The 23,469-nt window shown below is 43.8% G+C and overlaps 2 protein-coding genes across 7 annotated transcripts in view; one reads left to right on the top strand and one right to left on the bottom strand.

Annotated features, from left to right (window-relative positions):
* STXBP5L (syntaxin binding protein 5 like) overlaps positions 1–11,959 on the top strand; it is a 182,494-nt gene extending 170,535 nt beyond the window's left edge. For all 6 annotated transcript variants that reach the window (XM_015624074.3, XM_015624095.3, XM_015624065.3 and 3 more), the window contains 6 exons: positions 2,147–2,386; positions 3,295–3,655; positions 4,609–4,774; positions 6,576–6,687; positions 7,059–7,279; positions 8,295–11,959. In XM_015624074.3, the coding sequence (XP_015479560.1) occupies positions 2,147–2,386; positions 3,295–3,655; positions 4,609–4,774; positions 6,576–6,687; positions 7,059–7,279; positions 8,295–8,336 (1,142 nt within the window). In that variant the 3' untranslated portion in view covers positions 8,337–11,959. The remainder of the gene's footprint in view (positions 1–2,146; positions 2,387–3,294; positions 3,656–4,608; positions 4,775–6,575; positions 6,688–7,058; positions 7,280–8,294) is intronic.
* Positions 11,960–16,426: 4,467 nt separating this feature from the next.
* POLQ (DNA polymerase theta) overlaps positions 16,427–23,469 on the bottom strand; it is a 51,368-nt gene continuing 44,325 nt past the window's right edge. Inside the window, exons 27-30 of the mRNA XM_015624035.2 lie at positions 23,279–23,403; positions 21,663–21,816; positions 19,781–19,896; positions 16,427–16,906 (exon numbers count right to left, since the gene is read on the bottom strand). Coding sequence (XP_015479521.2) covers positions 16,793–16,906; positions 19,781–19,896; positions 21,663–21,816; positions 23,279–23,403 — 509 coding nt within the window. The 3' untranslated portion in view covers positions 16,427–16,792. The remainder of the gene's footprint in view (positions 16,907–19,780; positions 19,897–21,662; positions 21,817–23,278; positions 23,404–23,469) is intronic.

The following is a 23,469-nucleotide window of genomic DNA, read 5'->3' as shown; positions in this document are numbered from 1 at the left end:
TGTGTATGTCGCCTACACTAACTGCATTTGTCCTTTCAACATCTTTCTTAGCTTGAGCACCACCATTTTTGAATTTTATGTGACTGTGATATTAATACACCTGTTAAAGAGAAGATTAATTACATAATAGCATTTTTATTAAAGAGTAGGTACCCTTTGGGAGAAAATATATATATATAATATATATATATGGAGCCCTGATGATTTCTGCCTTGAAATTGCTGTCTTCCTTTCTTTACCTGGCACAGCTGTCAGTGCTCAGGAAGGAGCTGGGCCAACTCGTTCCCTGCAGGAGGAGTACAAAGTGCTTGGGGTTGTGGGAGACACTAATTCTCAAGGTATTAGCAGTGTGTGTAGATTTGCTAACAATCCCAGTTTGTGCAGCTACATGGAGCGGTGCTGAGACAGAGCTAGAGAGCTGCAACAGTGCCTACACCAAAGTGGAAATGGGGCAAGGGCAGCACTTGGAAGTTCAAGTAGACATAAGCTTCTCTTCCATGAGAGTGGAACTGAAGTGCCAGGAACAGCTGTCCTGTGAAATTCCTCTTTGACAAGTTACAGATGTCCTCAAAGGACAGAAGGTGGCCCAAGTGTGAAACAGTAGCTGGAGAATCTGCCCCAACCATGTGTGCCAAAACTTAAGGCAGAAGCTCATGCAGAAATACTTGGTGTGGTTCCAGCAGTGCTTCACCCTGCTTCTCTCCAGTCTTCCCCAGGGAGTTGCAGTGTAGAGATGACTTTGCACTGAGGCATCTGGGCAGGGGAACACAATGCTGCAGTTTGTTGTCTGAAGAAGAGATTCACTGGCAGAGCTGCTGCTCTGGTGGAACACAGGTGCCATGTATACAATGTGGGGATTAGCTCAGTTTTAAGCTGCGTATGTGTAATATGTGAATACGTGAAAAAGTAATTTTCTAATTTTATTCTTTATCTCTGGCAGAAACTATTCCTCTTTTTAGACACTTCTATTGGTTCTGAAGAGGTGACTCTCCTCTGAGCTATACAAAGGACAATTTCATACCAAATACTGATCTGCTTCATAATGATAGGTTCAGGAGCAAGAAATATTTTATATTTTCTTTATCTCAGATCGAGTACCTTCAACTATTTCTCCACCTCCAGTTGTTATTGTTACAAAAGAGCATATGGGGTTTACAATGATCTGATCCCATTTTTAACTACAGGTTGGTAAACTGCAGCACTGGCATAAGTTGTTTTGCAAGGACTGTGCAGCAGTCAGTCCTACTCCCATCTTCCCTCTGGCTCTTTGACTCTTCAGGAACTCTTTAGCCCTCTGTGCTTTATAGCCTGTGACGTTCCTGCTAATACCAGGAACTCCCTCACACAGCTTCGTGCTTCCTGCCTGGTGCTAGGCAAAACAAAGCAGAGCTCCTTAGCCTGTTCATTGTTAGCTCTCTCTGAAAAGCTCAGAGTCTCTGTACCTGGGCACTTGCAGTGGGGAGAGCATAGCTCTGTCTCCAGCTGCCTCTCAATGCTGCCTGCTAAAGCTTAGGCAGTGCCAGCTCACTCTGCAGTTGTTGCCAAGGGCACAGAGCAGGTTTCTCACTTCACTCCCTGGGAAGCCAGAGTGGATTTGTACCCTGAGACATTTTGGAGACTGGGTTCAGTTCAGCAATGGGTGTCTTTTCCCCAGGGAGCAGTCATTAATACCTTCACAATAAATGATGGCTGTGAACAGCAGTGCTAGAGCATCCTAGTGATGGCAACAAGAGCAGAGCAGGGGACCTGTGCTCTGGAGCTGGTAATGGCATCTCCCTTCATGTCCTGCAGCAATGAGATACATGGATTAATTCTAAGTGCATTGGTAACATATGGGTCTAAAATTATTTTGTGCTATTTAGAACAAGTCCTTTGAGCTAAGGCTGTTGTAAATTCTAATTAGTCCATGCTAATCTCCATAATAGGCAGCTATTTCTAATGCAGATCTAACTGATGATGTCTGACAGCATTTTCCACACTTATTTATACACTGGCAGCAAGCTGGTATCATGCTAGGGTCAGAATGTTTGCTCAGGTTAAGAAAACTTTATTTTCTGTACTCTGCAGGGAGTTTGTATTTGCTGCAGGTTTGTGCCTGTTCCCAGAGCACCAATTAATGCCTGTTTGCTTGTATTTATTTGTGCAGAAAATAGGGAAAACTCCTTCAGCCGTTCCCGAAGCTCCAGCGTGTCCAGCATCGACAGGGACTCAAAGGAGGCAATCACAGCTTTGTACTTCATGGAGTCCTTTGCCCGAAAGAACGACTCTGCTGTTTCCTCCTGTCTCTGGGTCGGAACAGGCCTTGGAATGGTCATAATCCTGTCCCTCAATCTGCCTGCTAGTGACGATTTACGGCAGTCAGAGCCAGTCATGGTGTCACCAAGTGGTGAGAGTGCAGCTCTTTTCCTGCTTTTTATCTGTCTTGGTACAATGGGGCAGTAACTGACTGATTTTGTATGGCCTTGGGGGCAGAAATGTCTCAAAAAATCAAGCAGTGGTCACTCACTGAGTGGAGGGCACACAAGTAAAGATGCTCATGTGAGGGAACAATCACTTCATGGACTGAGATGCTTTGGCAATTCCAAAAATTGCCTTGCGTAACAGGCAAAGTTACATGTTTCTTGTGAAGACAGGGAAATTAGCAGAGTTCCTTCATATTGTGAAATTACAGTCCTGTTTACAATTCTGTCTGGGATTCTACAATCAGTTTGGCTGCCTTCGTTTCAGAAAGCTGCAGAGAAGCAGAAGAGAAGCAGAAGGGAGTTCAGGAAAGGAAACAAAAATGTTGGCAGGCTGCTGTACCAGGAGAGATCCTTGGCTGAGTGAGTGACAGATGGTGTAGCAGAGAGAACAGAGGGCTGAGAGGTCAGGTCTGAGGAGAGGCAGCATGTGCTTTGAAAATGGACAAAAAAATGGAGAATGCACAGAAGCAGAGGTTTCCCATCCACAGTTTGTTTAGAAAAATAATGCTGGAAGGTCACCAGACTTAGAGCAATTTTACTGCTGGGGAATAAATATTCTACTAGTATAATGTAGAGATAAACAAGAGGCCATCTTCAGCAGCATGTGTTATATCCATCATTATAGCTATCAGCTGCCTGAGACCTTTCCAGTACTGGCAGGCTGTTTGTTCACCTTCTCGTGTGGTCAGAAAGAACTGAGCAAGCACGCCTTGTCACCTTGGCTGGATTAATGCGTGTGCTGTGTTTACAAAAGCTGGGTGTCAGCTGTGCTGTGCTGACAACCAGTCTGGTTGTGGTGTCCGTGCCAGTGAGAGGAAATTCTGTTCTGCAGGCACCGTCCTGACACTGAAGGGAGCCGTGCTGACCTTCGCGTGCTTGGACTGCATGGGGACATTGACACATCGGCCCTACGAAGTATGGAGGGATCCACACAGTGCTGATGACGGTGACAAAACAAGGAAAAGGAAACTTGTCATGCATTCCCCTTCCTCCTCCCAGGATATGGGTGATCATCAATTTGCAGTCATTTGTTCAGAAAAACAAGCCAAAGTCTTCTCATTGCCTTCCCAAACATGTCTTTATGTCCACAACATCACCGAAACGTCCTTTTTATTGCGAGCAGATGTGGTCACCCTCTGTAACAGCGTCTGTCTGGCGTGCTTTTGTGCTAATGGGCACATCATGACACTGAGGTACTTATCTAACTAATCTTGTGGCAAAACTAAGCAAAGGCACAGTGCTGTCATATTCCACTTGTGTTTGCTCCAGAGGGCCTGATGCTCTGCATTAACTCCCCGGTGGGTGCGTTTAATTCCCTGCCTCGATGCAGCCATACCTGATCCTTGGGCTGTCTCCATGTGGGGAGTTAAGGCAAGCAGGTGCACAGCAAAGCAAGCTCCTCTTTTTTTCTAGTAATCCCTTGTCTGTGACAGTTGGTGGCTGGTGATTTTTAACTATGATAAAAGAAAGCCCTGATAATTTTGCTCAGGTGTGGTGGGTCAGGTATAGAGAAGTACAGGACATAGAAAGGGTTCTGTTTATCCTTTGTGAAGTACCAAGTCCCACTCTTGGCACTTCTGAAGATTTTCTGTTCAGAGCACTTGGTTTCCCTTCCTTGTCCCCTCCCCCAGGGAGCTGACTGTGCAGTGGCCCTGCAGCTGTACCTTCTCCTTGCTGCACCCTCGTTCCCTGGCCAGGCTGTTTAAATTTGGGAAAGTACTGTCCAAAACAGCAAACCACAAGGAAGCTGGAGGACAGCAAAGGTGATGCTGGAGCCTTTGTCCACTGGGTAGAAGCAGGGCCCTGCCAGGCCCTTTCCTGCAGATGTCCCTGCAGGCCTTGCCCTGCGAACGACCCAGCTATGTGGCACAAGCCGTACTGTGCCATTTCCACAATCCCATATCCAGACAGTAGCAGAAGCCTTAGGGCCATGGAGGCAAGGCAGCTGAAAGTTCTCCATGCAAGCAGACAAAATGTGATGGGACTACAGCGTTTTTATGGCAGAATTTTTCAGCTCAGAAAAGCTGTACTTTAACTGTGGCAGTTACACAGAGCATAAAGTGAAGTTTTGGTTTAAAATGCAGGCACAGAGCAGGTGTACCCATGTGGCAGCTGGTGACTAACCTGGGAATCTCCTTCTCCTCAGCTTGCCCAGCCTTCGCCCGCTGCTGGACATCAACTATTTGCCTGTCACGGACATGAGGATAGCACGGACCTTCTGTTTCACTAACGAAGGGCAGGCTTTGTACCTGAGCTCTCCCACAGAGATCCAGCGCCTGACGTACAGCCAGGAGATGTGTGACAACCTGCAGGTAGGGCTCACTCCTCACTCTGCTGTGGGAGGGGTGGTGGCCTCACTCACCATCAGTGGCCCTGACAGGACAGTGCTGCAGGGCCTGGATCTGTTCCTCTCCACTTGCCCTGACTGAATGATGCCAAAGCCACAGAGAGAGGTCAGCAGCTCTGTTGTTCTTTGGGCTTTTTCATGCACTGTCACCTGCACCTGTGCAAAAAGTCTTTACAATGTTGGAGATGGGCTGGTTTTGTTATTTTACAATGAAAATGCAAATAAAAATGTCATTTACTGAAGGGAAAGAGTTGTGAGAGGTTACAGAGAGAAACACAAGTAATAAAAGGGGAAAAAAAAAGGGGGAATAAGTTCTGGGTTATATAATTAGCAGTGAACCAGAATGGAAGTATAAAAGAAATGATCCTGCCAGCACTCATTATGCCCTAGGGAATAACATGTGCTGAGCTGCTCAACTCACATCAAGCACTGTCTGTCTCAAGTCTGAAAAGGCACTTTGAGGAGCAAGCATTGCACACCAGCTTTTGTGCACCAGGGAGGAGATTATTTTGCAAGGAGCCAATTTTAAAATAATCTAAAGGTTTGACCAATGCATCTTGGACTATGGACCTACAGCAGGAGGCTGTTACAAGATAGATTTTCTTTTTAGATTTTTTTTTTTTTTTTTTTTTTACCAGCCTTAACAGCATCATGAAACTACCAAGCAAAGGGAAACACAGCCCTTGCTTCTCTGTACTGCTGGACTATGTCTCCTTTTATCTTGGCTTTTATGCAAAAAAAGGTTTACATGGTCATTGTGTGTGTACAGAAAGCAGATGACCCAGTATCACCTGCTACCTGGGAAAACAAAGCTTTGCTGCATGAGAGCTCCACTTAGGCTCCAAGGGCTGCAGTAATTTTTCTCCCCAGAGCAGGTGACTGTGCAGAGGAGCAGTGGCTGTGAGTCACAGCGCTGTCCTCACACTCAGCCCCCAGGAGTGAGCTCTGTGTGCAGCACAGCAGCTGGATCTGCCTGCTGAGGCTTGGCTGAGCAAACACAGAGCTGAGCAACAGGGCAGAAACTGTGCCCAGTGCACACAGCCCCCTGGTTTCAAACCCTAATGGGACTGCACACTTTTCCCAGCAGTTTTTTTTCCAGAGAGCTGGCTTTTCCTGGTACTGCTGCAAATAAATCTGAGCCTGACATTTGTTTGGAGTGACTGCTCCAAGATGCGGCGCCAGAGCAGTGCTTGCAGCAGATGTGCTTATTTAGCATTGCTGATGGCACACTGATGGGGTGGGGAAAGGTTATAGGAAGGTAATGAATTTTGTTTAAAAAGAAAAAAAGCAACTAAACGACAAACCACCAAAGTCTGAATTGCTGGCAAGCACTGAACTCAGGTGTGCCATAAAAAGAAAGCAGAGTGCCTGCCCAGCCTGGCTGGGCAATCACTAAAGCAAAATACATTATACACAACAAATTGTTTATTCCATTATAGTGTCACCTCTGCTGTTTCTAAGCAAATTGTGACTTTATCACTGGTATTTTCATTCTGTATTAACTGCAATTTTTTCCTCTGGTAACAAACATGGGACTGGGCAGTGATAAACCAAGTCCATTTGTAAGAGTGAGTGAGTCTAGTTAGCCCAAGCATTTGTCAGAATACACAAATATTACCGACACCATACTGTTCACACAACAGACTCTTTTAAAACCACTTGATTAGATCCAGTGCATGTGGCTTGTTAATGAAAATCAAGAAAATGCCTAGAACTGCTTTCACCTCACTAACCTTTCACATGGACTTTTTTTGTGGCTTTACTAGGACATGCTTGGGGATTTGTTTACTCCTGTGGAAACACCAGAAGCCCAAAACAGAGGCTTTCTTAAAGGACTTTTTGGAGGGAGTGGACAAGCTTTTGACAGAGAAGAGCTTTGTGAGTAATTTATTGTTTGGGGGTTTTTTTGGGTAGAAATTCATTCTTGAGATCCCCTGCCCTCGTCATCTAGGAATGGAGCAGTACACAAGATTTAGCTGATTGATGAAAAGAGAAAGTTGACTTAATGGAGGAAGGGGAGGGTCCTTGTCTGCCGTTCCTTCACCTTGGCAGCTTCTTTTGATCAGCTGAGCAGGGGGCACATGACTGCACTGCAGATGTGCTGGTGACAGAGCAAAGCCTTCCACATGTGCCACGTGCCCCTTGAATGAATCACTGCTGCAAGGCTGCAGCTCAAGACTGAGGAGCACTGACAGAGCCGGGCCAGGAGCTCATCCCTGTCTCTCTGCCTGTCCATTTCTCCTTTGCAGTTGGCGAGGCCACAGCAGGAAAAGCCTCTCGCAGCCTCGCCCAGCACATCCCTGGATCCGGCGGGATTGAAGGCGTGAGAGGAGCTGCGGGTGGGGTCATTGGGGACCTGACTCGTGCGCGCATTGCCCTGGACGAGAGGGGGCAGAAGCTGGGCGAGCTGGACGAAAGGACTGCCAGCATGATGGCCAGCGCAGAGGCGTTTTCCAAACATGCACATGAGGTAGGAGCCCTGGCACCCGCATCCTGGAACTGGGGACTGGCAAACCTGCAGCCTTTGCTTCCCTTTGGGAAAGCCAAGTGCCCTTCTCTCCCTTCACCCAGTCGTGGTGATGGAGGTGTGCTCATGTCACCTGGCACGGCATTGTTCCCGCTCCCAAACTATGAGAATGCCAAAAATAAACTGCCATTGCTCACCGCTTCCTTTCACGTTTCCAGAAATGAGCATCCATTGTTAGCCTCTGAATTTAGAACATGGCACTTCTCATCTTGCCTTTCTCACTAATTCGTTATGATTTGTTTTTTTAAGCCACTTAATGCAGCACATCCCTGCAGTAGGGCAGAAAACAGGTAGGTGGATGAGTGTATAGTAACCTTTACAGATCTTACTGGGAAGAGAACATTACTAGTACAGCCCTGTGGTACTGTTATGTAGAATAGGCCTTGCCAGGAATAGGAATAGCTTCTGTGCTTGGAGCTGGAAATGGAAAGCTTTTCCATCCCACGCTGTTAAGACTGGGAAAACTAAAGTGATTTTTCTTGAAGATAAAACAACATCAAAGCATACTTCCCAAAATGCACGTTTTTCATTTCACGTGCATTACATCTCTGGACAAGACCTTCACATTTTTATTGGCTTTTATAAGGCAGAAAGAACATGCCCTGAAATGCAAGAAGTTTATACAGTGAGGGCATATCTGCTATGCTCCATAGATAAGTGTCTTTTTATTCCTATAGAAAGCAAGTTCCTTTAATTTTTGAAGAAGAAAAATAGTTAAAGATCGTCAGGAAAAATAAAACAGCAATAGCAAGTAATGCTTTTTTAATGTAATAACTGAAATTAAATATGAGATCTCAGTGGACTCAAGACCTGCTGACATTGTTGGTGAAGTATTGCATTGTTTTACATTTATTAATTCTGAGGTTTGACAGCTAATGGGCCTAGGTCATGTGTGGTCTCTCATATGCAGGATGATGTTTGATTCCCATTTGTTTGGTTTTTTTCCCCATCTCTGTAGGTGATGCTCAAATACAAGGACAAAAAGTGGTACCAGTTTTAGACTTTCAAAGAAGCTGCTTGTGGCTTTACTAAGAACACTGTTCAGGGAAGCAGCCTTTATTCCCAAATCTACTAGTCACTGGCCAGAGACAGTTTTTTCTCCTAGAAGATGTTTTCCTGTTACTATTATTGGATTCATCACAGTGGACGTCAAGGAGAAATTTTACAGACCATGGGATGGAAGCTGGAATCATGAGGGTCTTTCCAACAGCTGACTTACGGGGTGGCCAATTTTTTCCCAAAAGGAACTCAACCATCACTGTGGCATGTAGTTTTTCAGAAGCAGTAGGTATGAACTGTGGGGAGTGCGTCTGGTTAAAAATATTCTGTACAAATTCGAATGTTAATGCACTTATAAAACTTTGCATGACTAATTGCCAACTAAAAAAAAAACAAAAAAAAAAAAAACAAAACACTGAGAAAAAGGAAGCATGTTGTGACCGAAGAAAAATGGGATTTATTTCTATTCTGAGAAAAAAAAACAAAAAAAACCAAAAAAAACCCACCTTAAATGACAAAAATCTTTATTTTTTAAAAGTGACATTAAAAAAAGCCAGTACATTTCAAACGTGTTTGCTACTGTTCTCCACGTAAAAATGAGTTGAGCTGCATTTTCTTATCTGCTGTTTATTTCCCTTGAAAAGCCTTGCTCAAAAGCAGTGCTTTTTAAGTCCTACCAGAAGAATAAATAAATTTAAAATCCTATCCCAAAATTTAACTATTTGGCAAGTAGCTGGACTGGCACTATCTAAAAAAGTCATTAAGACATGTGCATAGATGGTTTATTTGCATTTCAAAGCCCATGACACATCATCCTAATCTATACTTTTCAAGATGTGCTCTAGATTCATCTGTTGTCCTTGAAGGGGAGCCGTGGCACTTTTCATCCCCATGGAGTCTGTATCACTTGGTTGCCTTATTTCCCAGTAGCAGGAACAGAAAACCAGCTTTGGAAAGCATTTCTTCAAGTTAGGAAGGGAAAGATGGGAAACCACAGTCCTGTCAAATGCTGCTCACAGAGTCTGCTTAGCAGCTTGCAGAGCAGCTTAAGTGCTCAGCTGAAATGATGAGAGGGAACTACACAGAAACCCTCCCAAAACCTGTGAGAGAAAGATTAGAGCAGGAACAGTACACAGTGGGCCAGGGAGGAGCATGGAAAACCATTGTCAACATACAAATGGAACACAGATATAAAGTGACACCATGGGTGAGTGGCAATTTATACTCTGCTCACACTGCTAAAAGTAATTTGCTTCTGCTTCAAAGTGGCTTGTATGGTTTTTGCAGTGAATGCTGCAGAAAACTCTGCAACCTGCAGCCACAGAAGAGAACAGTAAGCTGGATTTATTGCCTATCCTGCTGAAATGCTCCACCCTGTCCTACAAGACTCACTGCCATACAGGTCAACTCTTAGGTCAGAAATTTTTCCAAGATTGACTTGGAAACAAGGCACTGAAAGCTTCTTTCCATGTGTCTGGACATAGTTTCAAATTAGAAAAAAGAAAGTGGGGAAAAGCTGGAAAAACGGCCTTTAAACTTTTTCTATTAAAGAAGTGTAACATCTGTCCCTTCAAGGAATCCTGATGGACACTGATGGAGACAGGCACCATCCACCCCCACCCAGAGCTGAATTCCACTGGTGTTTGTATCATCACAGTGTTTAAATGATCCCTCTCAAAGGTGACTTTTCCATCTCCTTCCTTTATCTACAATAAAATACCACCCAGGAAGTTACACTGTCCACAAGTCTGGCCTCACAACTGGCCCAATGCAGAAACTAAAGGGTTGGAAGAGACTTGAGGTGTTAAGTTTTAAATTACCATTGTAGCAGGACAGAATTTCATGATTTACAGGATTTTTACATTTTGCTGTAAGTAAAATCAAAATGATGGCCCTGACAGGTCTAGCTCAACTGGGAATGAGAGTCCACAGGTTTCTCTGGCTCAGGAGAAACTGCTCTATGTTGTCAGAAGTGTAGAAACTTGTGGGGAAAAAGGTCAAAGCCTGGGCAATGCCTGGGTTTCTGCTGAGAGCTAAGGAATTGGAGTTGTCCATGACCCAAGAGGATTTTTCTGTTTATGTGTGTAAGGATATGCCAAACTTGCCCCTCTGATGCCAACAGGACCTGGGCTGGGTAATTCTTCCAGGGGCTAGGTCACAGAAGGAGGCACTTGTGCCCGTGAGGAAGCACTGCTCTAACCAGGCATGGAGAATACGAAATAAAGGAGAACATTATAGCAATTTGATCTTCAGTTTAAACCTGTGCTCTGGCCTATAATCCAAACCCACTGGTCTCTGGGCAACAAAATCATTTGGGGCAGCATTCAAACTGTCCAGCAGCCAGCTTATTTTCCATTGTGCCCTGGTGTGTGGCAGTCAGAAGCAGCAACACAGGCTGATTGGAATCATGGGATCTTTGAAGGAAATTTCAGAGCAACTTCTGACTGCTGATCATTGCAGCTCACCCAGAGAGAAAAGTGTCCTCAACAAGTCTTTCACACAAGACCCAGCTGACTCTGGCTGCCAACAGTCTCTAGTTTAACACCAGGGAGGGAAAAAAAAACCTGCCGGTAGATTTCCATTTGCATTTTTATGCAACAGAGAAATGAGAATTTAGCAGCCCTCAAACTTACAATTTTTAATACTAAACTTTTAAGCAATTTTTCTCAGTACTCCCCATCAGGTCACAGCTTTCCACTCTTACATATTTTACATATTTCCAGACAGTTACCAATTATTATTTCTGTTAAGTTCACCACTTGTGACTATAATTATCAACTTTCTTGTAGTCTGTAGAGATCTAAAAAGTTGTATATGTTTGTATATAGAACATTCTATATATATAATATATATATATGTAATGTATATGTTGTATAAGTTTGTTAGTGCACACTGTTAAATGCTTTCTATCAAGATTTACCATGTATGTGGAAAAATCCCATCACTTAAAAAGTTCAATGAGGGAGGAAAAACTCTTGCCTGGGTGATTTATTGTGAAATGAGGGGGAGTGTGGGATTTTTGCAAGGCTTGCCCTGAACGCTGCTCAAGGCTGTCGGTGACAGGCATGAAGCTGCAGCATTCCCAGCAAGGAACACAGCATCTGAGAAAGACTGTAGGACTGTGACTGGCTGGAGGAAAATCAAGGACACTGGCTGTCACTGGATGTTGAAATCTTTCTGTGCTTTCACCTTTCCCACTCAGACAGCACCACCTCGAGCTAAATCCCAAGCTTAGATGTATCTTCAGCCTCGCAATCCTCAGCTACACCAGGCCAGATTGGCTGGAAATACTAGTTCAGTTTAAACTGCTGTTTGTTCATTTAGATACTTTGTTCTCTCACGTTCTTCTCTCCAGGAGCTCTGTCACAATCACATCCAAAACCAATTACACAGAACTTCCAACAGCACACACACCTTTGGGTTTGACCAGATGTTTGTAATCTTATGTCTAGTGCTGTAGATAGACAGAGAAAATGCATTAAATTAGATTATTTATAAGTCTGCAGAGTTGGCAAGTCTTCAATGAAGTACAAGCGACTTTATTTATTAATAAAAAAATTAAATCCATTCCTAGAGCTTTAACTTCAGTTGCAAATCTTGAATTAAAATACATGACAATTGAAATTTTGAGAATCAGGTTTTGTTTTCTGTAATTACCTTGGGGGGAGGGGGTTTAAGATTTTTACAGTTCTGCAGTTCAACTAACTACATCAATTAGTCATTCCCCACAGTACCAGGATTGTTACAAAAATGTGTAACAAACATACTCTATTTACTACATGTATTGTATAAAATTTCCACATAAACCCTCCTCTAAAACAGTTTATACTCCTTTTCCAGAATCCCTTTCACACCACAGTGCATGCATAATGCAGGTGGGCATAGAAACCTTTTTTCTTTCCTCAATAGAAACCACTTCAGAGCTGAATCCATACTCAGGCCTCCTTCATATACAAACTGTGTGTGTTGTAGCACAGACAAAGCCCCAGTTTTTGGTTAATTAAGCCCCACCCCACAAATGGGGCCCTGCCCCATCCATCCTTTCCCATAGCCCGAAGGTGAACTCAAGCACAGCATATTTCAGTCTTGAATGATTTTTTTTTGCCTTGGAAGGGTCTGGTAAGAGCACTCTCTCTCTCTCAGGAAGGAACTGCAGGTGGACATTCGTAGTCAACTCTTCCTCTTAGGTGTATAAGCAATAGTCACGTAAATGTGTTTCCATTCATGTGTTTTGTTTTGTGATTAAATCAACAAATCAAACATTGTACTTTTTTAAATAGCAACAGATATTCAGATTCAGTGTCAAGGAAATGTGGGCTGAGTATGTGTGTGGTTTGTTAACAAGTCATTACCTGTCTCAGAAGGAAAGCTGGTCTGGGGTGAACCACGCACTCCTGTGCTAACCATGTCCTGTTTCCACAGGTATCCTAAACTACAATCACAAAACTAAGACATCTTAAAGTGAGGCTGTTTCGAGCCTCCATTAACAACAACAACAACAAAAAAAAAACAAAACAAAAAAAAAAAACAAACAAAAAACCAAAAAAAACACAGAGGGAAAGAAAATAAAGGAAAGAATTGATACTAGTTGGTGTCATCTCTTTTTTTCCAGCTTCTACTCCTAGATTCTTTCTAGTATTTCAAAGGTGCATGGTTTGTGTAAAGCCTTTGGTTGGAGTTTACACTTCTCATTTGGGAATAGAAGAATTGCAGCAGTGGTTGTTGCTGGGGTGGGGATGGTCCCCTCGCTTCCTCCAGCAGCTCCTGCCAGGACAGACCCCATGCCCCAGCTGATGTTCCCAAGCTCCACTGCAGGGAGCTCACATGGAGCTCCTAACTGCACTACCAGCCCCTGGGGAGTGTTCCCAGCCATGGCCCGGGGCTACCAGCCAACCAAGAGCCCCCTTCCCATCACTCCCACTCAGGGTGAACGCAGCCACCCACAGGCTGAGCTCTTGGAAGAGCAGGAGTGAGCTTGGTGTATGTAAAGGCTCTTCCCAGCAGTACGTCTGGATTGCTGTGCCAGGAGAAGCTCAAAATGTCAGCCAGAGGTGCTGAGCTCCCACCTCCCTCTTGGCAGCTATGTACAACTCTCTCAATGAAATGCAAGCAGCATGGGAGAAAGGTAAAATGAAACCAGATCAGATTACCAGTGTCATTATTTGTCACCTGCCTGTCACCACTTCCAGTAACCAGGGAGAAAAGGAAAGCTGCAGCAGAAAGACCAGGGCAAAACAAGCTTGTGGTCTGCGTATGAGGAGAAAGACCAAGAGGCTGCAGCAAACACCAAAGGTGTGAGTGAGTTCCTGCTACCGAGGCTGGGCAAGTTCTGCCCCATACCAGTAGCCAGCTGAATGCAAATTTGAGTCATTTTGAGCAGAAAGCTGATGGGAACAAACCAGACCAGGGCTGCTCAGCAACCCCAGGGGCAGGCTCTCCCTGTGAGGAGCTGGGTCCCACAGGTTCCCATTCTGTGAAGACAAGGAACTCCCAGTGACCTCAGCTGTTTGCCAGGATTACATCCCAGCCAGATTTCTTTGGGCAGGTGGACACATCCCTGCTGGTGGTGCAGCCAGGCAAGGGCAGTGCAGGGCTGGGCTAAAGTAGGAATTCTGTGTGCACCAAGGGCCAAGGCTGTCACCAGTTGTAATAAACAGAGCTCTTACCCCTTCTGCAGCATTTATCCGTCCTTGTGCCGGGCCGTGCCAGCTGACAGGAGGCTGGAATGGGCTGTGAAGAGAGAAACACACAAACAAGCTGAGGAACAAACTACCAGATGCATCCATCCCATCCTGACTACACAGAGACTGAGACTAACCTGTACTCTGGTGATCAGGTCCTGAATTAATAAAATGCCCTCAGCCAATCAGAGGTGGGGGGAAAGGAGCCCCCAGGCAAAAACAGGTAAGTAATGTGAGCAGCTGGGCTCCTTCTTATCACCTTCAGAATACAACATAAACCCCTTTCTGCAGTTCTGGACGGTGCCTCTGCTTACCTGGCTTAGCCCTCTTCTGCTTCCTCACTAAGAGTTAAAGTCTAATCAGAATTGAGGAATGTAAATAGCAGCAATCAAAAACAGCTCAGAGTCAGTCCTGGTAACACGGCTCCAACAAACGCCACAGTGGCTACCTCTTATCTTCTCATTTGCTCAAAATTACTGCTTAATTAAAATGAACCCATCGAGTTTGTTAGTCAAAATAAGTTTGGGTACATTTAAATCCCCTTACTGATTAGCATCACCCCCTTCTAGAGATCTTGCTGAGAAATACGTGTGAGATCCATCCTTTGGAAATTCTGAAGGCAGTGTGTGGGAGGGAAATTCTGTAATGTGCCAAAGAACAAGCAGCCCAAATGACAGCAGCCCCAGTGAGGCCTGGAATATGGCACAGGTGTGTCCCTGCAGGACACCCAGGACAGGAAATCATTAGGCCATGTGAATTGATAATGAGTCCAAGCCAGCATCTTCACAGGCAGAGCACACAAATGGTCAGGCACCAGGGTGCCGAGGCTCGGATCTGTTAGCAACAAAAGCTTTAATAAAGTAAGAAAAAAGACAATGCTGTGGATAAAGAGCTCAGCCATCAGGTGACAGATGTCGTAGAAAGCCATGGCATAGAGCAGGCAGGAAGAAAACAAGAAAATCTCAATGTAAGGTGGAAAACAGAACAGGAAAGAAGGCCAAGACGGTGCTGAGAAGGGCAGTCAAGGCAGCCTCATCTGGGCTCTGGCTCAGTACCACGTGTCTGTTTTTCTGCACAAGAGGCAGGTGGTGGATCAGGGTCTGGGATGCAGCCTTATGTAAGGAGGGCCCATTAACATCTTTGAACACTCCCTGTGTTCTCCAGCCCTTGGTGCTGGCCACTTCTGATGTCAGGATAATGGCCCTGCCAAAAGCACCACATCTGAAGTTAACAATCTCGAGCCCCCTCTCAGGCTGCTGAAAGCCAAGTGTGCATCCTCTCAGATCAGGCTGAAAAAGCAACTTCAAAAGTACACTGCTTAAAAAGGAGCCAGCAGAAGTTCAGAAATGAAAGGATAATTAGGGGCTTGAAAACTTCTTACAGGAGGCAAGAATGGAAAGATGGAGATTGATTACATTAGGGAGGCACTGCAGAAAAAAGACATGATACAATAATTAGAGGCATAAGGAAGATGACGGGAGGCACTTGTCCTCCCTTTCTTGTAAGATACAAGGGCTAGACGATGAAAATGACAGAATTCAAGGTCAGGCATTGTGTGAAGTTAACAAAAGCAGCTGAACTTGTGTAACCATCACAACTGTCTGGAAGGGAAATGAAAACATGTGATGTGAGATTTAGCCAGACCAGAAGGTATTAGTGAAGAGAGTAATGCCAAATAGTGGCAGATTAATTCCCTGCAAGCTCCTTCCTTGTCCCTTCTTTTGAAGGATATGATCCTGGCTCAGCTTGACAAGCCCAAACTCCCAGGAAAACTTTCTGCCTCATCATAGGGTCAGAGCCAAAGACACCGAGGCAGAGTGGGGGAAATCTGAGCAGTGTTTAGTGAGGCTGCCAAAAGGCAGGTGTGAGGCTTCCTTAGGAGAACCTAAGGATTCAGGTCTGTGAATGAAGAGCCACAGGTCACCCACCTCAGTGTAATGACTCCTCTCAAATACACCAGACGTCAAACACCAGCAAGGCTGCCATGGCAGCTGGCCAGACAGGGAGAGTTTTCTTCTTCACAAAAAAATGCATTGCCATGACGTTTTTGCCCAATTCATCAAGCTTCATTCTTTGAAATGTTTCTGCTGGTGATTTGGTATTAACTCTAAGAGGCTCCAAACATTATCCCTCTTGAGGCCAGTTTGCAAGGTAGCAGAAGGATGAATAACAGCAGTCAGTCACCAAAACGCTTCTTAAAAGTCAGAGGCCAACCAAGCACAGGCTTGTTCCACTGATGGTGAACGCTGCTCAGTGAGAAATCCAGCCAGCTGTAAAGCCACTTCAGCATCTGAGTGTCATCAGCAGAATCCAGTACAAGATAATTCTGGCAGAGGCCTGCAAAATTCTACATCAAGTGCAATCACAATGAATTTTTTGCCCCAGACAATTATACACAGGCACTGCCAAATTATGTTTGCACCTTGTTTTAATAACGTAATCCAGCTCATTTCATATGTAATAAATTCATTAGGCTTTGGGGGTTTGTACAAGATCAAGCACACTTTAACAGAATTCATTTCAATACCTTCTTTTAACAATTAAGAATTTCACAGTTCTGTAAACACGCACTGAAGTGCTCTGACTGAGCTCTGGAGGGTTTGGCTCGGTGAGTTCAGACCAGCTTCCACCACATGTTTCAGAAAGCAGCGTGGTACCCTGCCAGTGAAACACAGCACAGGAGGATCACACTGCCAGCAGGTGATCACAGGCCCTCCTTCTGCCCCATCCACGGCACCTTCTGCCTCCCCATGCACGGCAAAGTCCCACAGCATTGTCACAGCTCCAGGTCCTGCAGGTCTCCCCAGCTGGGGCCAATTTTCACTTTAACATTCAGTTTCACTGAGAGTTTGATGGCATTTTCCATCTCATGTTTCACAATCTGAGCAACCTAGGAGAAAAAATCAGGCATTAGACACAGACAACTTCAGTGCTCTGGGTTTCTGTCAATAGCTGGGGCAGACAGACACCTGGAATCCTATCCTGCATTTATTTGCATTGACTTCCCACCAATGGGAATGCAACCAAACCCTGATAAAGTGTTTATGAATGGAGAAACTGTATAAAGCCAGTGAGATTTCATGCAGCACAGAGCTGTGACTGGTTCTGCAGTGTTTAAGACTACTCAAAAAAGGGGCCAAGATTAACTTTCTGTTAAACACTTGAGAGTCCTGAAGAGGCTCATCTTTCACTCAGCTGCATAACTCTTAAGGGTTTCATGGAGTCTGTCCTGAAAACTTCAACGTACTGAAAGCAAGACGCGAAACAAATTTTCCAGAAGCGAAGAGCGGTGGCTCCTCCGTGTTGTGCCAGCTTGAAAAGCACTCTGTGAAACACAAATTAGAAAGCTCTGGGAAAGCAGGTCACATTCCATGTGGGTGCTACAAATACTGCCCAGGTTCCTCCTCAGTGTTTAATTAAGGCAACTCCTGCCCTCTAGTAAACAGATGAGGTAAATGTTTTCTGCTCTCCAGAAGTATTCCTAAGAAAACACTCATTTCAATATACAGTCAAGAGACCAGAAATTATTTCTTTCTGCAGCTGTTTGGATTGCAAGAGACTGGATTTTTTTTTTTCTCCTGACTATAAAAACCTGTCCTGGACAAAGGTACTCCCTTTCCTCCCCCAAGACCTATGCAGAATCCAGCCTGTCCTGGATTCCTCATTTGAATGAATCTTTCAGTCCACACCCATCCCATGAACCTTTCCATATCAGAGTGAAAAGAGGCTTTGAAATCATGGTGATTCCTCAGCTCAGCTAGAAGCCATCCTGGCAGCAGAGGAACTGTTCAAGCTGTCTGACCCTTCCGTGTGTTTTCATAATTTCTTCACAGGTAGCCACCAGAGAAATTCCTCCATAGTTTTTGCTGGGGAATGGAAGAGGGGATTTGAGGAGATGAGAGCACGAGACTTCACAACAGCATGAAGAACTAGGGGAAGATGTGTCTTCCAAAACCCTATGCCCCTACATACTGCATTTCAAAATGATGTTGATAACCTAGAAAAATGCTTTGAAATAGGATGTAATTCAGCACAGATGAGTACAGAGTAGAAAGAAGCAGGGTAGAGAATTAGGACAGAAATAATCTTCTGTTCAAAAATAGGATGAAAAATAACTGCCTGGGCAGGAAAAAAATGGGGTTATCAGAGATTAAAAACTGAATAGAGCCTAAGCAAGGCACACTGCTGTGAGAAAACAAGGAAATTAAATTCTGGAACATAGAAAATGTTGCTTGCATGACACACAAATCAATTTTCCACTCTCTTCAAACCACTCCAGCCTTGATCAAGTTCAGGGCCCAGCACATCAAAAGAAACATGAACCACACAGAAGGAGATTTTGTAAGAATGGTCATATGTCCAGCACATGGCACCAGCAAAGAGCATCTGATTAGGGCTGCTGCACCTACAACCAGGGACAGCAGCTGTGCTGCAGGGGAGACAGGAAAACCTGCTGGTTTAAGCAACTGCCCAGAAAAATCTAGCAGAAATATAAAATATAAAAATCTGCCCAGAAATATATCTGAAGGACATCAGAAAAGCTAATAGTAATTGCTCTTGAAGTTGTTAATGAAATAAATGGAATACAATAAATAATAAGCACATCCATTCACTTGTCTCCAGTTCTCCTGGGAATGCCATGATAAACTGGAGTCAGTATCTAAAGATGTTAAAATCTATACTCAGGGGATTTCAGTCTTCTACAGGAAGAATATTAGGAGCCTTTTTGTCTCAAAAACAGCCTGCCTAGATTAAAGCAGCAGATGTCTGAACAAAGCTGGCAAAATGAGAAAAAGCTCGAGCTGAGATTCAAGACAAAAATATCAAACCTTTTGTTTTTATTTACATGAATATATCTATATTATTAATAAATATACTCACTTACAGTCTTCATATTTTTATTAGTACATATTTACTAATATATACATGCATGCTCAGGCCAGTCAGCACTGCAGAAAACTCTGTCAGACTAGGAGTTACTGCTTGCCATCAGGAGATGACCTTTTGTCATTAGCAATGTGCAGAAGTGGAAGAAAGGCACCCCAAAGATAAGGAAGCATGGCCAGGGAGCCTCCCTGTGTTCGTGCTCTGGACTTGGGAAGCACTGAGCTGCCAACATCCAGCTCAAACACCTGCCTCTGAGAGCTGGCACACAGACTCCTCTGTGCCCAGGAGGGCCTTCAGAGAGGAAGACACACACAGACACACACAGGCATTAAGGGCCCTTAAAAACCCCTGAGCACATTCCTTGTACATGCCCCGCTGCCAAGCAGCACCACAATGCTCCTACCAGCAAGATAAGGAGGTAGGGAATGAGGAAACGAGTACCAAAAGGATGGAGTCCTCCTTTCCCTGCACAGAGTACAAACCACAGCTGTTAAAATGCATGTTCTGAGTTAGGCATCAGAGCATAAGCAGGGAGGTAAAAATACCTCCAGATGAGGAAACGCTTCCCCCCACACCTGTCAACAACACCAAGCCACTCCACTCAGCAAGCGTCACAGAGAAGTTGCATGAACTCCTGTTACAAGCTACAGAGCTCATGCTGAAAATGAACTTCAGCCACAGGGATGGCTTGAATCCAAAAATCCAGAGATCAAGCATGCAAACATGTTTTTTTCATCCAATTGAACTTTGTTTTCACAGATCTTTCAGCACCCAGGGAGAGGAGATCCAGGTAAGGGAATGTGAGCTCCTAGAAGGAAGGCTTGTTTGAAATACAGCAGCACAGTAGAGAGCTGAAAGAGGAACTGCAGGGCTGTACCTGGATGACATCATCCTCTGCAACTTCATAGAGGAGCTCATCGTGCAGCTGGAGGATGAAGAAGCCTCCTCTGATGGGATGCAACATCCCTGCATTTCTCCTCCTTGACAGCCTTCCTGCACAGGTGAAGAGCAGAGTTTGTTAGGCACCATCATACAAAAGTGTGTTCCTTGTATCAAAAACCTTTGCACATTCCTAATGCTGAGAAAAAGAATGTGAGGACCTTGAAAATTAAAAAGCCCATGCCTACAGACAAACCCACAAATCATGGCTATTCTATCAATATTTGTACAGCTACTGAGGGAAAAAATGTTAATGAAAAGTATTTTAGATATACACATTTCAGCCTTACATTATAAAGATATGAATCAGAACAGAAACAAGAGACAGTTGTGTCTCCTGAACCATCTGTTTCAAAAGTAAATTTTAGACAAAATCATGCAAAGTTTAATCAGAAGCTGGTTTACAACATTCTTTCTGGCAATGAATTAGGATTCTGCTTTTCTTCCAGATACATTTTAATGCCTAGCTTAAGAAAGCAGTCAGCCTCCTGCAAAATGCAGTTTCTGAAACTGCAGCTCCTGAGTAGAACTGAGGAAAGAAAAAAAGAGCAATTATTGAACAAACAAGTAAGCAGCTGACAAACCCAAGTTCCTGGTGGTCCTCCCCTGACAAAAAATAAAACAAACCTTTCCATGGTAAAAGCTGTTGGTGTTTTAAAATAAACAAACACAACCTCACACACAGAGACTCAAAAGTTATTTATTTGTCAGGTTAGCTAACAGGAGGACTTCAGTTCACAGAAAGGGTTTCAAGCCATCATCAGTTCCTCACACAAGCCTCACACTGAAGCAGCAATGTTGAAGCAGCCACATGATGCAGGATGCTCCTCTGATGGCACAGGCATTTCTAACTTGCTGAAAAATAATTCCTTTCAGTTTAAACACTCCATTTCTATCTATCAGAGCAAGGGAAAACTCTCACAAATGCATCTATTCACTTCCCTGCAATTACACTGGCCAAGGGTCAGTAGCTTCATCTCCTAGGAGGGGTGGGAAGCCCTGCCAAGCACGTGTCTCCTACTCAGAGCTGACCTCTGAATCTGGTCTCTCCAAAATAAACTCTCTGACACATTTTTAGAGGTTTGGCAATTAATTATTTAGTTTCTAAATCACACTCTTAATATTAAGACAGCTTAATGTTTTAATTGAAGCGTAAGAGCTATCAAAGAGATCTAGCTCTCCATTTCTTAAGCAGTCTTTCTAAAATACACCTGATGAACAAATCTCTATCTACATTAAGCTAAAAAAAGTCTTTGTGGCATTCCTCTGGGAATGAGCACCCCAGCACAGCTTTGCTATCTGCAGCCAGAAAAAACTTATGCTGATAAGTGCTTCATATAATATTCTTGTGAAGCCTCTGTACATCAAATCCCAGTCAACAAATTCCAGACTTAATTCTAACCAAAAAAAGTATTTTTGGAACCAGAAGTCACCCCACTCAATTTTTTCCCTGCCTCTGAGGCCAGAGGGTCTGCTCAGTTCCTCCTTCCCACTTCTGAACAATTCTGGGGTGGCACCACAGACCACATCACACATGAACTCTCACTGCCAACCTTTGCAAGATCTGCTCTGAGGTAATTGGAGTCTGTTCTGGTCACATATGCTTTAGTTTGTTGAGCAGACATTCTTCCTCCTTCCTGGTGACTTTTTTGCTCCTTAAAGACTTACAGACTTACCACTTTCAGGAAATAAAACTTCTCCCAACTCGAGGCCCAAAAGGCACTAACTTTTTTCCAGGCTTTTTTTTTTTTTTTTTTTTTAAATTAACATTAGTAACACTGAAAATCTTGCTCCAATGTGCGAAGAAGAGGCAACCATACCGCTTTTATCTCTCAGGAGGGAGCTCTCCAGATGTCCATGGGACTTGATCACAGAGGAGAAAGCTTCCAGGCGTCTCTGAATATTCACAGTGGCTGTTTTGACAATATCTGCAGCAGATCCCTGAACAGTTGTATTCACAGCCTGGCGCTCTGCCTGAACAGAGATAGTTGTTCTCAAAACTCACCCCCAAAAAATCAAATCCAACATGTCACAAGTACTCAATTAAAAATAATTAATACATGGCCAAATATATACAAAGTAAAAAATTCCAAATAGAGTTTGTTCTATCCGCCTGAAAAACACATTAAAGACTAACTTCAGACACAGAATTTCTAGAGGCACCTGAGAAAATTCCACAAATTTAAAATTAATGAATATCAAGAGTAATAACCTGCAGGAGTCACAATCCACAGGGAGAAGCATATGCCCAATGTAACAGCTTCAATGGGAGAGGAAAACCCTCAGTTAATCCAAGCACCACAAGACATTTCTGACCATCTTCAAAGCCATAAGGGATAGACAACTGAAGGCAAGAAACTGGACTTCATGGACTAAAAATCTGGTCTGCCACACTAAATCCTGACTGCCAGAGCATTACACACCAGACCACCATTTTTTTCAACACAAGCAACTTCTCTACTAATCCCCTCCTCAGACAACAAAACTGTATTCAAAGTTTCTTCTTTCTTTGTTTAGAGCTGAAACATGTGCAAAGAATTATGAGGATGCTGAAATGAAAGTAAAGATCATTCATTAACTGGTCTTTAATATAATTGTATAGATTAAATCTAATTTGAACAGAAGATACATCTACAAAGCTTCCTGCTGAAGCCTTTTTCAGATCAAATTGTCCATTATTTTCAAAAGTTTTCTGAAAGCCTCGTTTCCCTGTCAACTATTTGGAGTACAAACTCCCCCACTTCCTCCCTCTTCTACTTTAGTCTTTAATTCCACACAACCTGATCCAGCTTCTTACTGAGAAGTATAATGCTTCCTCCCCACAGAAACACTTCCCTAGAGAGTCAATTTACTCTTACTGAAGTAGAGTCTATGGTAAAAGTGTCCAAAATGACCTGGAAAAAAAAGATATGCTAGTGCAAAGGTGTACACTGAGTAAATAATTTATCTAAGAAGTTAAATTTTCCTTCCAGGGAAAATAAGACAAGGAAAAAATACCAAAAAATATAGGTCTTTAATGCCCTTTCTTGTTTGAGTGCTGACAGCATGTAACATACAGAGACTGCTGAGTGGGAGCAACTCAGCCTGAAGAGCTGAAGTGTACTCCCTATGTGGAGGCTTTTTAAAATCATGTCCATTGATTTCAATAAATTACTCACTCCAGCTCTGAAGTGGGAGTTCTGAAGTGAGGTTAGCACAGTGATGACAGCTGCACACCTAGTCACAGAAGACTTACGTCAAACAGGCCATGACAAAAGCTCTGTTATTGAGAGAATGACTGAGGGAACAATGAGCTAAGCAAGAAGTGGAAGGTCATGACTAAGAAGGCTCACAAACCTTGTAAAACTGCAGACATGGCTACGCAAAGAAATCTGGAATTTTAAAAATAAAACTAAAAAAAACCCCCAAAAACTTAAAGGCACAGCACTCAACATACATGAGCTTTACTGTAGGGATTTGGATCTTTGATAGCTGGCAGGTATCGCCGTCTCCCCAGGATGGTCTGCACAAACCCATCCCTTCTGCAGCTCCGCACTGTCTCCCTCAAGAATTTCTGAACCCCTGTGAAAGGAGAGAGAAAGTTTTCTGTAATACAGCTGATGTTCTGTACTGACTTCTCAGTGGGGT

The sequence above is a fragment of the Parus major genome, chromosome 1, assembly GCF_001522545.3.
Source record: "Parus major isolate Abel chromosome 1, Parus_major1.1, whole genome shotgun sequence".
NCBI lineage: Eukaryota > Metazoa > Chordata > Aves > Passeriformes > Paridae > Parus > Parus major.
Note: the sequence above shows the minus strand (reverse complement) of the source record. Positions and strands in the feature narration are given on the sequence as shown.